This window comes from Primulina eburnea, unplaced genomic scaffold, assembly GCF_022965805.1.
Source record: "Primulina eburnea isolate SZY01 unplaced genomic scaffold, ASM2296580v1 ctg739_ERROPOS11973397, whole genome shotgun sequence".
NCBI classification, from domain to species: Eukaryota; Viridiplantae; Streptophyta; class Magnoliopsida; order Lamiales; family Gesneriaceae; genus Primulina; species Primulina eburnea.
The window spans coordinates 3,969,414-3,984,350 of record NW_027331510.1 but is presented as its reverse complement, the minus strand read 5'-3'; the positions used below and the strand labels follow the sequence as shown (position 1 = coordinate 3,984,350).

General features: G+C 32.8%; 2 protein-coding genes and 1 pseudogene across 2 annotated transcripts; 1 reads left to right on the top strand and 2 right to left on the bottom strand.

The window, feature by feature from the left end:
- Positions 1 to 2,589: 2,589 nt before the first annotated feature.
- Positions 2,590 to 5,574, top strand: LOC140821952 (uncharacterized; annotated as a pseudogene).
- A 402-nt stretch (positions 5,575 to 5,976) lies between these two features.
- On the bottom strand, positions 5,977 to 8,067 carry LOC140822071 (pentatricopeptide repeat-containing protein At4g01990, mitochondrial-like). The gene is made up of 2 exons (XM_073182795.1): positions 7,728 to 8,067; positions 5,977 to 7,320 (listed from the first exon to the last, which is right to left on the bottom strand). The coding sequence occupies exons 1-2, from the start codon at positions 7,989 to 7,991 to the stop codon at positions 6,154 to 6,156; spliced, it is 1,431 nt and encodes a 476-aa protein (XP_073038896.1). The 5' UTR covers positions 7,992 to 8,067; the 3' UTR covers positions 5,977 to 6,153.
- A 670-nt stretch (positions 8,068 to 8,737) lies between these two features.
- Positions 8,738 to 11,260, bottom strand: LOC140821987 (pentatricopeptide repeat-containing protein At1g02370, mitochondrial-like). Its single transcript, XM_073182689.1, has 2 exons — positions 10,893 to 11,260; positions 8,738 to 10,048 (listed from the first exon to the last, which is right to left on the bottom strand). Exons 1-2 carry the CDS (start codon positions 11,160 to 11,162, stop codon positions 8,876 to 8,878), a joined length of 1,443 nt encoding a protein of 480 aa, XP_073038790.1. The 5' UTR covers positions 11,163 to 11,260; the 3' UTR covers positions 8,738 to 8,875.
- Between the last annotated feature and the right edge of the window lie 3,677 nt (positions 11,261 to 14,937).

The window sequence follows — 14,937 nt, the reverse complement described above, 5'->3', positions numbered from 1 at the left end:
AAATCCATTGACCTTTATATTCCAAGAACCTACATTCTTCTCCACCATTTTATCAAACAACTCTCGTGCAACTTCCACCTTGACAACTAGCGAGTATTATTTGATTTTTTACTCAAAATTATCACACTAAAATCGAGTTCGAATATGTTCATAAATTCTTTTGAGGTGTATCCAAGCCTAAATTATTTTGCTCTACAACTTTCGTGCTTCTCACAAAATACACTATATATCCCAAGAGCTCAAATCTGGATTTGAGCATTATTTTAGAAAGAATATCTTTTGTGACGGTCTCACGAATCTTTATCTATGAGACGGGTCAATCATATCGATATTCACAATAAAAAATAATATTTTTAGCATAAAAAAGTAATAATTTTCCATGGTGACCCAAATAAAATATATATCTCATAAAATACGACTAATAACAGCGTCACACACAAGTTTTTGTCATTTGGCAAAGCCCGATAAATCCAATTTGTACCGAAAGAATCCAGCTCAAATTCAAACATTAAGTCGTAAGTTCAAATTATGCATTTTCCGAGCAATCTTTGAGCCGCATAAAGATTTTCCACCTGGAATATGAAAAAATGCCTAGCATTTGCCTCGATTTCGCCCAGTTGGAACTCCAAATATTATATCATGACACAACAAAAGTGACTCAAAAATTGCTTTTAATAATCTTGTTATTGTTTTTTTTAATATTATGAACTTAGTTTGATTAGTGAGTATAATAAATATTTTTTTATTATAAAAAATAGCGAGTATTACTTTTTTATTTCATAAACAAATATATATAATCAATTTTTTACATATCGATGCAAAGAATATAATGCAAGTATTAGTTAAATATGACTTTTACATGTGATTAAATTTTTGTTTGTCAAAAAAATATTTTTAAAATAATAAATTATTAATGTATTTATTAATTAGTAATTTTAATTTTTTTAAATTATTAAAATTTTACTAACCAAGACGTGTCTTTCAATTCGGAATGAAATAAAAATCATATATATTTTATATAAGAATAAAATAAAAATTAATGTTAGGAAAATGAAAGTCACGGTCAATCACGTTAACGTCGACGGACGGCGACGACCACAACTACCGTCATCTCGCAAATGAAAATATGGGAAGAAAAACCCCGTGTTTGTCGCGTGAATTCCACGTCCTTTTCATGCCCCCACCAAATTCATCATTATTTATTTATTTAATAATTGAATAATTTTAATTTAATTTCAAGAGCTTCGTAGGCATTTCAAATTAAACATCATTAAAAAAAATCTTATATCCTTTGCTTACCGAGAAGAGTTTTTTTTTAATAATAATAATCCGCACCCACGTTTTTTTTTTTCTTGGAGGGGTTTTTATTTATGTACTGTACATATGTTAGCTTAAAAGTCTTTATATAACATAGATTTTTGATATATATATCTATCATACATACTTATGTGAGTATCGATGATGTGTCAATCATTTATTGAATATATGATTTTGATATGTTTCATTACATCCAATACTTAAGTATTAATTTATCGATATTCACATAAATATTCGCGATAGATTTACATCGTATCACAATGTTAAATTTACGTTGATATGTTTGATCAAAGACATAATGCATAAAATATTACAAAAATGTTGTTTTTTTATATATAAATTAAACATTTGAACAATAATAACTTGCAATTGAAAAACTCATTGAGCAAGAATCATAGATTAGTAAAATCAATTTTAATTTTTTACCCTAAAAAAATTTTATTGGGAACATTTATTTGGCACAACTATATATATATATATATATATATATATATATATATATATATATATATATATATTTTGAAGTTCTTGTTCCAAGTTTTATTAAATAAAACTTGCAATGCATTAACAAACATCACAAATAAATGAAGAAAACATATTCAGTAATAAAAAAAACACATGAGAACTTCATTGAATTCAACCTATATACTTACATTCGGATTCATGAATGAACAAATATACGCAAAATCAAATATATAGTTCAAAACACAGATCCAAGCTCAATATCTACAATGGAACTACGCTTTAGCTCTAAGATAAACAAAAGTAATGAAAATCTTTCTATTTTCTTGTCCAAAACACCAACCAACTTCCGTTATCTATTTGGACAGCAAGAACTCATGCATTCCAATTAATCTCCCAACCCAGTTTTCATCCGTTTTCTTGAACATCCGTCAAGGTAAGCTAATCCTTAATTTTTCTGTCCTCCATTGCACACGCCATCAAATCATCAATCATCGTATGATTACTATTGCCACTCAAAGTATCGATGAAACAAGAGTTCTTCTGTTCCAAATAAGATAAAAAATGATATTTTATGGATGATCCAAATAAAAAATCTGTCTCACAAAATACGAACTGTGAGACAGTTTTACACAAATTTTTGCCTAAACCTTTGGAACAACACCAATAGTCTCCATCATTTTCTGTAGACAACTTGGGAAACTGAACAAACAAATAAAAAAAACAATATTAATTCTAAAAAAAAAGACTTTATGATATAAATATATAAAATAAAAAAGAAATAATCTTAATATTTATAAATTTATAAAATGTGTGCTTTTAAGCAGGACTGCGATGGAGTTGTATGTTGATACAACAGTGACGTAGACTTGAAAACGCCCATCTTTTCATGTCCATTGACACTGATAGTTGATATGTCACCTTTTTTATTTTGAGCCTCCACTTCTTCCTCCAATCTCTCTCCCACTCAAATCATATTCGAATCAAACATATATATTATATTTGTATCTATAGGTTAAACATATATATTATATTAATAATACATGAAATACTGAAACAGAAGCAAAAAAATGGGGTCTTTGGGAGGTGAAGTTGGAAGAAAGAAGGCAATGGCGGTGTATCCAAAGGTTATGGAAGCTCACCCTTCTGAGAGATGGGGATATTCTGCCTGCTACTTCAATGGTTTACTCTACGTTTTTGGAGTATGTTTGTGTGTGTGTGTGTGTCTTTTTTTAAATAAAAATTTAATTAATTGTCAAATTAATATTTTGTATGATGATATATATTTATATTATTATATACACTCGAAAGTCAGCTCTGTTGTGTAATCAACATGGTCTGGGGATTACATTTGTTCCAGGTTTATGCTTTGAATTTTATTTTATTTTTTATGGTCTTTTTTTTTTCCTTCTCAAGTTTCTTGTATGGTTGATTTTGGCAAGATGACAACTTCACTTTCTTGAAAGAATTTATTTATTTTGATATTTTTTCCCTGCCCTTTTGCCTCTTGCTGGCATTTTGTCCCCAAGTCTTGGATTTTCTCATTTATTTACAGTGGGAATCTTCTAGATATTTGTTCTTTTTCTTTAATGAGATTTCGAATAATTTTGTTCTCTTGTTTTCTCTTCTAAAGTTAATGAACATGCTTAGCACTGGTACGACTAGAATTTAAATTGAAAAAAAAAGGAAAAGCCAAGTAAATGAGGAAAGAAGCAAGCTGTCACTGGAAGATTTAGCTGCCGTATCTAATCTAAAACAATAATCTTTCACATAGAATGTAATTTTACTTTGAGTAATAAGATATTTTTTCACTTCTTGGATCAAGAATTATTCCCAAAAGGTTTCGATAAATATTTACCGCTTATCTCCGAGAGTAATGAGAAGCCAACGAAGGTAAATATATTCTGAAGGCATTCAAATTAATCTTTTAATAATTGGATTTTATTGTCAAGAAGGTTTTGGCCTATGAAAAATGATGCTTTGTGGGAGTTTGTCCTGGCTATGTCTTGTGTGCTTGTGTCAACTTTTACAAACCAACCATTCATAGACAAAATTTGAAATTTATGACATGAAGAACCGATGCTCTATCCGCTGCGAGTTTCATTCATAACCGTGTTATTATTTTAGAATAGAATGATCGTTTTTATTTTGGCTAAATTTTCTTTGTGTTTTTTAGAAAAGGAAAAGTTAATGAATATCCATATTTTGGTTGTTTGTTTAGGGATGTCGAGGGGGTGTGCATTTTAGTGCTGTCCTCGTGTGCAGTCTCGAGAAGATGACATGGAAGATACTTGAGACTTCAGGATCAGTGCCCGGGCCTAGAGACAGTCATAGTACTGTCCTTGTTGGCAGAAAAATGATAGTATTCGGAGGGACCAACGGTTCTAAGAAAGTAAATGATCTCCACATATTGGATCTCTTGTCCAGGGTGTGGACTCATCCCGAATGCCGAGGAAATCCTCCATGTGCTCGAGAAAGTCACACGGCTAATGTTGTTGGTGATGAGAAAATGATCGTTTTTGGGGGTAGTGGGGAAGGTGAAGCAAACTACTTAAGTGACTTGCATATTTTGGACTTGAAGAATATGGCATGACTTCACCTGAAGTAAGAGGGCACGTCCCTGCTCCTCGGGATAGCCATAGTTCTGTAGTTGTGGGTGACAGTTTATTTGTGTGTGGTGGAGACTCTGGTGATCGATACCAATGTGATGTTTGTGTTTTAGACTTGAATAGAAGTATTTGGTCCACGGTAAGAAATTTGAGTCTCTTTTGCTTCGTGGCATACATTATTTGCATTCGAAATTTTCTTTGTCATACTAGGTATCACAGTTTTTTGAGAAACTGATTTGTTGTTTGTAACGTTATGCCTGATAACATAAAACGGCCTGTTGGAAATTTGTAGTTAGCATTAGGCTTGTGTCAAACATCCAATCAGTACGGAATAATTGTGACGACCAACTTGATACGTCTGTTAAGCTCGATTGATGAGCACACAATTAAATTTTTTTATGTTACATGATCAGAAGTTCTGTTGATTTTCGTGTCAGATGGACGGTCGGGGACCTTTGCCTTTTGCTCGTGCTGGCCATGCTTCCGTCAGTATAGGCACCAAGGCAAGTCTTTTTGTCTCAAAACCAAGACTTCGGTTTTCTAAGTTTTGTTAGTTTGTCGAACGACAATGAAAGTGCCCTTTGCAGATGTATGTACTAGGTGGAGTTGGGGACAAACATTACTACAGTGATATATGGGTTCTAGATGTGATCACATCTTCATGGCATCAGCTTGACACAAGCTTTCAAAAGTCTCAAGGACGATTTTCTCACACAGCGACGGTCACAAACCTTGGCATAGCCCTCTTTGGAGGGTTAGACTCTCTTTGGAGGGTTAGACTCTCTAGGTGTGGAGAGGACGAACGGCCTCTTACGAGCTACTCATCTTGCAGATCGATTCCCTCTCGTGTAACACTTTTGGAAACATAGACAACAAAGAAACGAAAATATTTTTAAGACAAGCTCCACATGATTTGGTAAATCATGTACTGAATTGAACAATGAAACTTTTTTTAGATCTATGTTATGGTAGATCCCTGAAGTGATTATTTTTTATACCTATGTTGTACTAAGCCGATACATGGTATGTACCTGAGCTAGTCTAATGCAGAATTGCTTTTCCGAAGACTGACATTGATTCATAGCATCATTTGCAGCAGAAAACAACATTTGTGGGCGACAGTGAAGATTTAGAAAAGAAGGATGTCCCCGATGCCGAGCTCATCTCTAAACAGACTTTTTGTTTTAAAAACATTATGTCTTGGACATTAACGGCGTACATTAATCGCACGTCGTCATCCAAAGCGTTCATCTATATATATATATATATATATATATATATATATATATATATATATATATATATATATATATATATATATTACGGGTTTGTAGAAGCAATTTATTATTGGGCTTTGCACGGATAATTTGGGTTAGAAGTCATGAAAACAATTTATTATGTATTCCAAATTAGTTTTTGAAAGTAAATTTAGAAAATACAAATAAATAAAATAACGATTATGTGGACAGTGGAAATCAAACTTAGCAAACTGAAATCAAACTTAGCTAAGTTTGCAAACACGCTCAAGCAAGAACTGACCCCTAACTCGAAAATTTTGATTTTAACTCTAAAGTCTAAGTCAAATCAATCTCGAGACAAGAGTGTTGGATTTTCAAGTAAGCACAATGTAGAACACATTGTACAACTGATTCTAAATAATTTAAATCTTATCTATTGTTTGTCACTAATGAAAGGGCAAGTTGCTCACAAGTAGAGCAAAATGGTTTTTCAGGTTCTGATTCCAGAAGCACATTAGTGGAAACTCTTAGCTATCAATGGCCCTATTGGATGCTCTGATCTTTGAAATCAAGGAATCGCATACCGAAGATTTGAGGCCATCGATCTTCCTCATGCTGTCAATAAACTTCTCAGCTCCATCTTCATCACGATTCTCCTCGAAATAATTCAGAATAAGTTTAATCGTTTCCTCTGATATAAGAAATTCCCTCTTCTTCTGTTTCGCTTTATCAACACCTGTCGCCAAATATTTCAGGGCCGAATCAACTTGACCCTTTTTTATGGATAGATTGACAAGTAAGGTAAATGTGCTTAAATTAGGATTCATCCCTTTGTTAACCAATTTTTCATAGAGTGCCGTGGCCTCTTCAATCATGTCCCGTCTAAGGTAAAACTTTAGTAACACATTCGGTAACCGGAAATCATAAGCAGAACAACCTGTTTCCCACTCCTTAAAAAGTTTCTCGAGGGTTTCTTGATCCCCGAGTTTGGAAAGAGCTACAAGCATGAAAAGGTAGCCGGTGTTATTGGGGGTCCGATAAGTAGACTTCAAAGACTCCCACGTCCGTCTAACTCCAGATAAATCGTTCATATCAGAATACAACTTCAGACGGGTTCGTAAAGATCCAAATCCAAACTCATCCCCCCTATTCTCCATTTTCTCCATCATTTCGAGAAAATGATTGGCCCTTTCGAACAACCCACGGTTGACGTATATGGTAGCTAGGTTTCCACATGTAAACAAACTATATTCCACATTATTATTTTTCATTTTCTCTAAAACTTCTTCAGCAGCCTCAAAATTTTCTAGAGCAGCATAACTGTTGATCAATAAATTATAAGTATAGATGTTAAGAGCGATATGTTTCACCTCCATCTCTTGCACTAATGAGACTACCTTCTCTGGCTGGTCCATCTTATGGTAGAGCGTGAGCATATTGTTGTAATTCAGGGTGACTGCATAATTTGACTCCTTCATCATCTCAAAGGTTTCCAAAGCCTTATCAAAAGCTTTTGCATTGCAATAACTGTTAAGAATCGCTCCAAAGGTTTTATGAGTTTTTTCCGAGTCTTGGAGGCTATTGAAGTATTTTTCTGCTGAAGCTAAACCCTTTGTCTTGTAGAGGATGTCTATACATACCGCTTGATCAGAATTCTTTATTTCAAGTTTGCTTTTTTCCATCCAATCAAACAACTGACATGATAATACATCCAAAATTCATGTGTCAAACAGAGAAACCATCACCAGCAAGGAAATAAACCAACCGAATCAACGTTATCTAAAAAGCACAAATGTTAAGCATAAGGAAGGAGTCTACTCGTAAAGCACAAATTCAACCCCCTCCGAGCCAGGAAAAACTGAGTTATCAAGAAGGAATGGAATCATACGAGCTCCAAATTATCATAAGCTCGGTCGGAATGGCCTGTTATGATTTATGAGCTTGCAATCCTAGAAGCTCAGCACAACAAATGGAACGAAATACTACAAACACTTGGTTGAGTCCACAGAAGTGAAAACCCATTTATAATCCATATTTCCAACCAGATCAACACAAACATTGCAGTTACAGTAAATGAAAAAAAAAAAGAGAGAAAAAATACCTGGAGAGCGAGGTGATACTTGTTGCGATTTCGGTAATAACTAACGAGACTGGTCAAATCAGAGCGCGCGACGGAATTTCCTTGACTAACCCAGTTGTCAAGAAAGTCTGCAATGGCGGTTTTGGAGGATTGAGGGAGCCTCGAAACTTTGTGGAACACGAGGCTCCTCTTCTTCGCCGTTTGCACTGGCTTTGCTGTTGTGCACAACCAACGACCAAATGCTGAAGACGATTTACGGAGGATTAAACCGCTGCCAGTCGCCATTTTCCTCCCAAGGTTTGGACTTTCAAACGGGCGAAGGGTGGAATTTTTAATTTCTAATGCCCTTCGAATACCGGGGTTAACCACTACGATTCCTCTCTATTCTTTTTAAAAACAAAATTAGGGTGGGATTATTACACTCCACGTATTATATGTTATACGAGTCAAATATATCAAAAGTAAAAAAAATTATATAAAAAATAATATTTTTCATGAAATAACAACGGTTCAAAATTATTTCTCCTTGTCAATGAAAGTTAAAACATTAATCTAAAAAAAATATTTGTCATTAAATATAGGAGTTTTTTAGGAATTTCTTGTCTAAAAAAAGTTTTTTTTTTTTAATTACACTGGGAAATATACGAATTTTTTTATATATAATTAATTACACGGGGAACGATAAGGAACTTCCTCAAAATCAAATGAAATCTGGAACGAACAAATGTGCCGAAGGGTTTTGGGTTTTGTAGGTATGAGGGAAAATGTAACTTTTAGCTCTATATTTATATTTCAGTATATTTTTGTTTTCTTTGTTTTATTGGGTGAACATCATTTTGGAGCTGATAGTTTTTGTCGTCTATTTTAACATGTTGAAAAGTAATTTTTGTTCTTATTTCATTGTGTCAATCATGTGTGGAAATTTTCCTTTTTTTTCAATTTAAATTTCTTTAGTCCAATAGATTTTCATGATTACTACCACCGACATTTATGTTAAAGATGTCTTCAGAAGCATTAAAGAAAGCAATACATTTAATTCTAAATAATTTGAAGCTTTCTAGTATTTCCAATAACGAAAGAGCAAGTTGCTTACAAGTAGAGCGAGTGGTTTTCCAGGTCCTGGTTCAAGTAGTACATAAGTGCATGTGTCAAATAAACTCCAAAAACTCTTAGATATCATCTATGGACCTATTGGAAGCTCTGATCTTCGAAAGCAAGGAATCGCTTACAGAAGATTCGAAGCGATCGATCTTCCTCATGCAGTCGACGAACTTCTCAGCTCTGTCTTCATCACAATTCTCTTCAAAATAATCCAGAAAAAGTTTAATTGTTTCCTCTGATATAAGAAATTCCTTCTCCTTCTGCTTCGCTTTATCCACACCTGCCTCCAAATACTTCAGAGCCAAATCTATCTGACCCTTTTTTATGCATAGAGTAGCAAACAAGATCAATGTGCTTAAATAACGTTCCATCCCTTTGCTAAGCAAATTTTCGTAGAGCATTGTGGCCTCTTCAATCATGTCCCGTCTAAGGTAAAACTTTAGCAACACATTCGGTAACCTGAAATCATAATGGGAACAACCCATTTCCCACTCCCTAAAAAGATTCTCTAGGGTTTCTTGATCCCCGAGTTTGGAAAGAGCTACAACCATGGAAAGGTAGCTAGTATTACTTGGGCGCCCCCCATGAGTTGCCTTCAAAGACTCCCATGCCCGTTTAACTCCTGATAAATCATTCATCTCAGAATACAACTTCATACGTGTTCGTGAAGCTCCAACTCCAAACTCATTCACCTGATTATCCATTTTCTCCATCATTTCAAGAAAATGGTTGGCCTTTTCGAACAACCCACAATTGACATATATGGTAGCTAGGTTTCCATATGTAAACAAACTTAATTCCTCGTTATTACTTTTCATTTTCTCTACTACTTCTTCAACAGCATCAAAATTTTTCATAGCAGCATAACTGTTAATCAATAAATTATAAGTATAAACATCAACAGCAATATGTTTCTCTTCCATTTCTTCTACTAATGAGATGACTTTCTCTGACTGGTCCATGTTATGGTAGAGTGCAAGCATATTATTGTAATTTAGAGTAGTCGCATAATTTGACTCTTTCATCTTCTTAAAGGTCTCTGAAGCCTTGTCAATTGCTTTCTCATTGCAAAAACTTCTAAGAATCGCTCCAAGGGTTTTCTCAGTTTTTTCCGAGTCTTGGAGGCTATCGAAGTATTTTTCTGCAGAAGCTAAATCTTTTGTCTTGTAGAGGAGGTCGATACGCACAGCTAGATCAGCGTTGTTTCTTTCGAAATTCATTTTTTCCATCCAATCAAACAACTGACATGAGCATTATAAAGAATAAAATGCAAGTCAGAGCACATCTAGAAATTACAAGTAAAATAGTGAAATTGACCCACTAAGGCAGTAAAATTCACTTCAAAGGCACAAACATTAGGAACAATTGAACAAAGAACCCTGCTGCATATCTGCATACGGATAAGCTATGGTAAGCAGTTACAGGGCTAACCGACTAAGTTATGAACCAGGTCAGCTCGTTGATCCATCAGTGAGACTGACTTTAGAAGAACTGGAGATTGAATAGGAGCAAATAAACTCAACTCCCACCGAGTCAGCAAAAATCGAGTTCTCCAGAGTCCAGAAGGAAGGGGGTACACGCTCCAATTTATTAAAAGCTCAGTTCGTGTGGCCTGTTAGGTTTAATGAGCCTAAAATACAAAAAACTCAGTCCAAAACGAAAGCAAAGTTTTTAGGAGCTATTGTGAGTTAGGAACGACACGAGCCCAACCAGTAGGAGCAAGCATAATGTTCTGAGGTAACAACATTGCCCATACTTCAATGAAATCAGCTACAAACACTTGGTTAAACCCATAAATTTTTTCACATATGTGAAATAAAAAGCGAAATAAATAGACTATTTTCTATCCACGTCTTTTTTCTTCAAGAAAAATCACGACGTATGTCTTAATTGACACTCACAAACTGATACAAGAACTTGTCGACACTCACACATACATGAAGTTGGAAAACTTCAGGAATCGGACATCGACCCTTACTGATAAGCCCATATATCAGCCCCATACATATGCTAATGCCATCGATTTTTCTAATAAGATCAACACAAAACATTGCATTCTCATCGACTGGAAACGAGAAAAATTACCTGAAGAGCGAGGTGAAACTTTTTACGATTCCGGCAATAACCGATGAGGTTTACCAAATCGAACCGCTTGACGGGATTTCCTTCCTCCACCCATTTGTCAAGAACGTCATTCGCGCTGGTTTTGGAGAATGGAGTGAGCCTCGAAACTCTGTTGAACAGAAGGTTTTTCTTCTCCTTTACAGTCTTCGTAGTTTCCTTTACTGTACACAACCAACGCGCAGATAACGACGATTTCTGGAGGATCAAACCGCTGATTCTACGAGTCGCCATTTTCCGAACGAACAGAGGTTCGCTTTCAAGCGGTCGAGGCGAAGGGTTTTGACTTTTTGACCGGCCCGAGATTGATCACCCCGCTCTCTCTTTAAATAAACCGCGGCCGCTGCCTTGTATAAATCAAAGAGCCGATATTGTTAACCCATACTTTTTCTATAAAATTAACATATCCAGGATTGATTTAAAATGTGTGATAAAAAAATTTGTCATTTAATCATTACATTTATAAATAATAATAATCTCAACTCCTTCAAATTTTTTTGAAGACCGGTTTTGTTGGCCCCCATAGTTTTATATTGAGGCCCCGATTAGCAACATCGACTCTTTTAAGATATTAGTACATCAACGCACGTGTTATTTGCTTGTATAATTTTTTTAGATTATATTTAAATAAAGATAAAATATACTTTTAAGAAAATATCGATGGACTAAGTCATTGTAGCAAATACTCTCGCTGGTCTCTTTCTCTTCAACATTGAATTCAGACAACCGTTGCGCGTGCTTGAAGCAATCCATACATAGGACTTATGGATAATGGCAACTACCATAAGTTGCACATAAACAGACCAGACAAGTTATTAATGATCAATATCAGATAAAATTGAGATTTGTATTTAACTCAATCTCAAACGCTTGTGTAAGGGGGGTGTATTCAACATGGGAAATTTATTGACTTTTAATGACTTTTGTAGATTTTAAAAATCTAGAGGTATTCAATCAAGACTTTTGTATACTCTATAGAAGTCTTGTGGTATTCAAAATATACTTTCATGGAGTTTTAAAAAGTCAAGTGATATTCAACATTGACTTTTATAAACTCTATAAAAGTCTACAGGTATTCAAATTTTCCATGGACTTTTAATAACTCCATGGAATTCATTGACATACAAACATTAAAGCCTAAGGTACAACTACAAATTGTAAAAAATTGTATTTGGTTCACCCCAAAGATTTGAATGGATTTTTAAAACTTCTAACTCTCTCTCTGTCGCTTCACATCACATATCTTCATATCTTCTCTCCTCTCATCTATTTCTATTACTCTCTCAAATTTTCGAAGTGTATCTCTATATATTTTTTCATCTTTCTTTTTCAAATTTTTCATTTTTTGGCTGATTGTTCATTCAATAATTTTTTATTTTAATAACACGGGGAAATTTTGAATTATAGAATTGATTTTGTGATTTTTAATTTATGATTTATACAAATTAATGTAATATTCAATAATAATAAAAGATGATCAAAAAAATGTTGTTTAATTCTTAATAATTGAATAGTTTCGTAACAACAATGATTTTTTAAATTCATTTTCGTATTTTTAATTAATATGTAAGCTATGATATTTTTATACAAAATTATATTCACACAATAATAAATAATATTATTTTTACATTTATATTATCAATTTAAAAATAAAATTACATGTTAATCAATTGATGTATTTTAAAAAATTTACAAACATGCATATAAACCCACATATATATACATGTAAGGATTAAACGATTTAACTTTTAAATAAGTAAATTTATTTATTAATATAAATATTAAAAATAATTTCAAATTGAATATGTTATATATGTCAATTAATTATGGGTTCAAATAAATTAATAAAAACTCACATATTATAGTTAAGTACAAAATTTATAAAATTCTATAAAAAAAAAAATCTACAAAAGTCTATAAAAATCTTGCAAAAAAGTCTACATAAATCCACATAAATCTGTTTATAAATCTGTGAGATTCCATAAAAGTCAATAAAAATTTATCAAATCCATAAAAGTCTATCATTTAAAAAAGTCATTAAAAGTCATCAAAACTCTGAATTGAATACACCCACTTAAGAAGTGTGGTTATCCAAGTCCATATATATAACTATCAAAAATTTAATTCAGTCGACGTTAGATATTTAACACACCTTTTACATCCAAGAATAAACAACTTGAACGTATAGTGTAATTATCGAACGACTGTAGGACAATCCATTTACTTGAGAGTATGTTTGAGATATTATAAAATATATGAAGATAATCTGGTCTTTAAAAAACATTCAAATAAGATCTTAAAAAATAAGTTGTGGGTGCACAAATTTTTTTAAATAACTTATAAGTTTGAGAGCTTATAAGCTCTGCCAACACACTCGTAGTGACAAATTTGTAAAATGTGTATGATTTAATGAAGGGAAAAATGCATTTTTTGTTTTGTAATTTTATCATTTTGCTATTTTGGTCTTGTGTTTTATAAAATTTCAGTTTCAATCATGTATTTTTTGATTTTTTGCAATTTTAATCATTTTTTATCAGTGACTATACACGTCAGTGGCTCATCAACACTCCATCAACGTCACATCAGCCCTAATATACACTGTTAGAATTTTGGGGCCATAAATGTAATTATAAATGTTTACATGTCATCAATTAAATAAGTCATAAACTTATGTGGTCTATTTTGGAATAAGAATTGACTTGAGGACTTAAATGTCATGATATTTAAGTGTGGATACCATAAATGATATTTCTGGTTTGTTGAAGGGCCAAATTAGAAATAGTGAAGTTTGTTTAATTATAAAATGGGTTATGGTCCCAATTTTGCAGAACAACGTATCGTTCTGTTTCCCATCAACAGAACTCTCTGGTTTTTTAGAGAAACTGCAAGATTGAAGATCATTTTCCAATAATCGTCTACAAGTCATGGATTTCGGTACGCTTCCGCAATTATGATTATTATATATGTTGTTTCTTGAGAATTGGATAGAATTGATGGAATTTTCAGATTTGAAATCCAATTGGTTTCATCAATTGATATCAGAGCCATCTATTCCAAATTCTTAAGAAATATTTCGCCTTCGTTAATTGTTTCGATTTCACTCCAACCGGTGTATGATTATAATTTATAATATTCGATCATGACTCTCGGATCGGTGAATTATTTTTCTTTCCCCTTTCCTTTCAAAAATTATGTTGATTGGTCGATTATTGGGTGAGTAAATATCGATGAATCTGTATCTTTCTCTTACATGATTTCGGTATTTTACATTAAAGATTTTATCTGATTCATGGTTTGTGCAGTGATTGTGTACAAATATTATTTTATTTGTTTCTTTCCAAAATTAAGTAAATCAATGCATAATTATTAAAGGGAACAGTCGGTGGAAACAAATAAATTTTTTTGTTCCTCCAAATACTTGAATCGGTGCTGTTTGTCTTTTCATGGAAAGATTGCATTTTTTTTCACTTGCATTGGATTCGGTAAGGGCAAGATTATTATTTAAAATAATAATAATTTTGTTATAATTTAGTTTTTTTTTTAAAAAAAAAAATCTGTTATATGTGTTTGGATTTGTTGGTACGGTTGCCACAAGGGAATTTTGAGAATTGCATATCAATGGACACGTTTTTATTTTGTGGAAACCGTTTTGACTTTTGACATTTTTATTTATTATGATAACTGCACTCATTTTTGCTTGGAATTTATTAAAATTCATTGTGCTTACTCATGTTGAGTAAAATAATCCGTAATTGATTAAAATTTTGGACTGTATTTCATATACCTATTAATATCTAATATTTCGAATTAAATTAAATTTGAATTATATGTCACCAAAGTGACCGCTGTTATTTAATTTTTTTTTTTTTGAGATATTAGGATATTATTAAGGTTTTTTTTAAATAAAGTGCAAATGAGTATATTTATGTGAGTGTTGATCGACCCAAAGGAAGATTTATACTTGACAAAGTTATTCATTTGCTTGTGATAATAAAAATTGATGAAACCA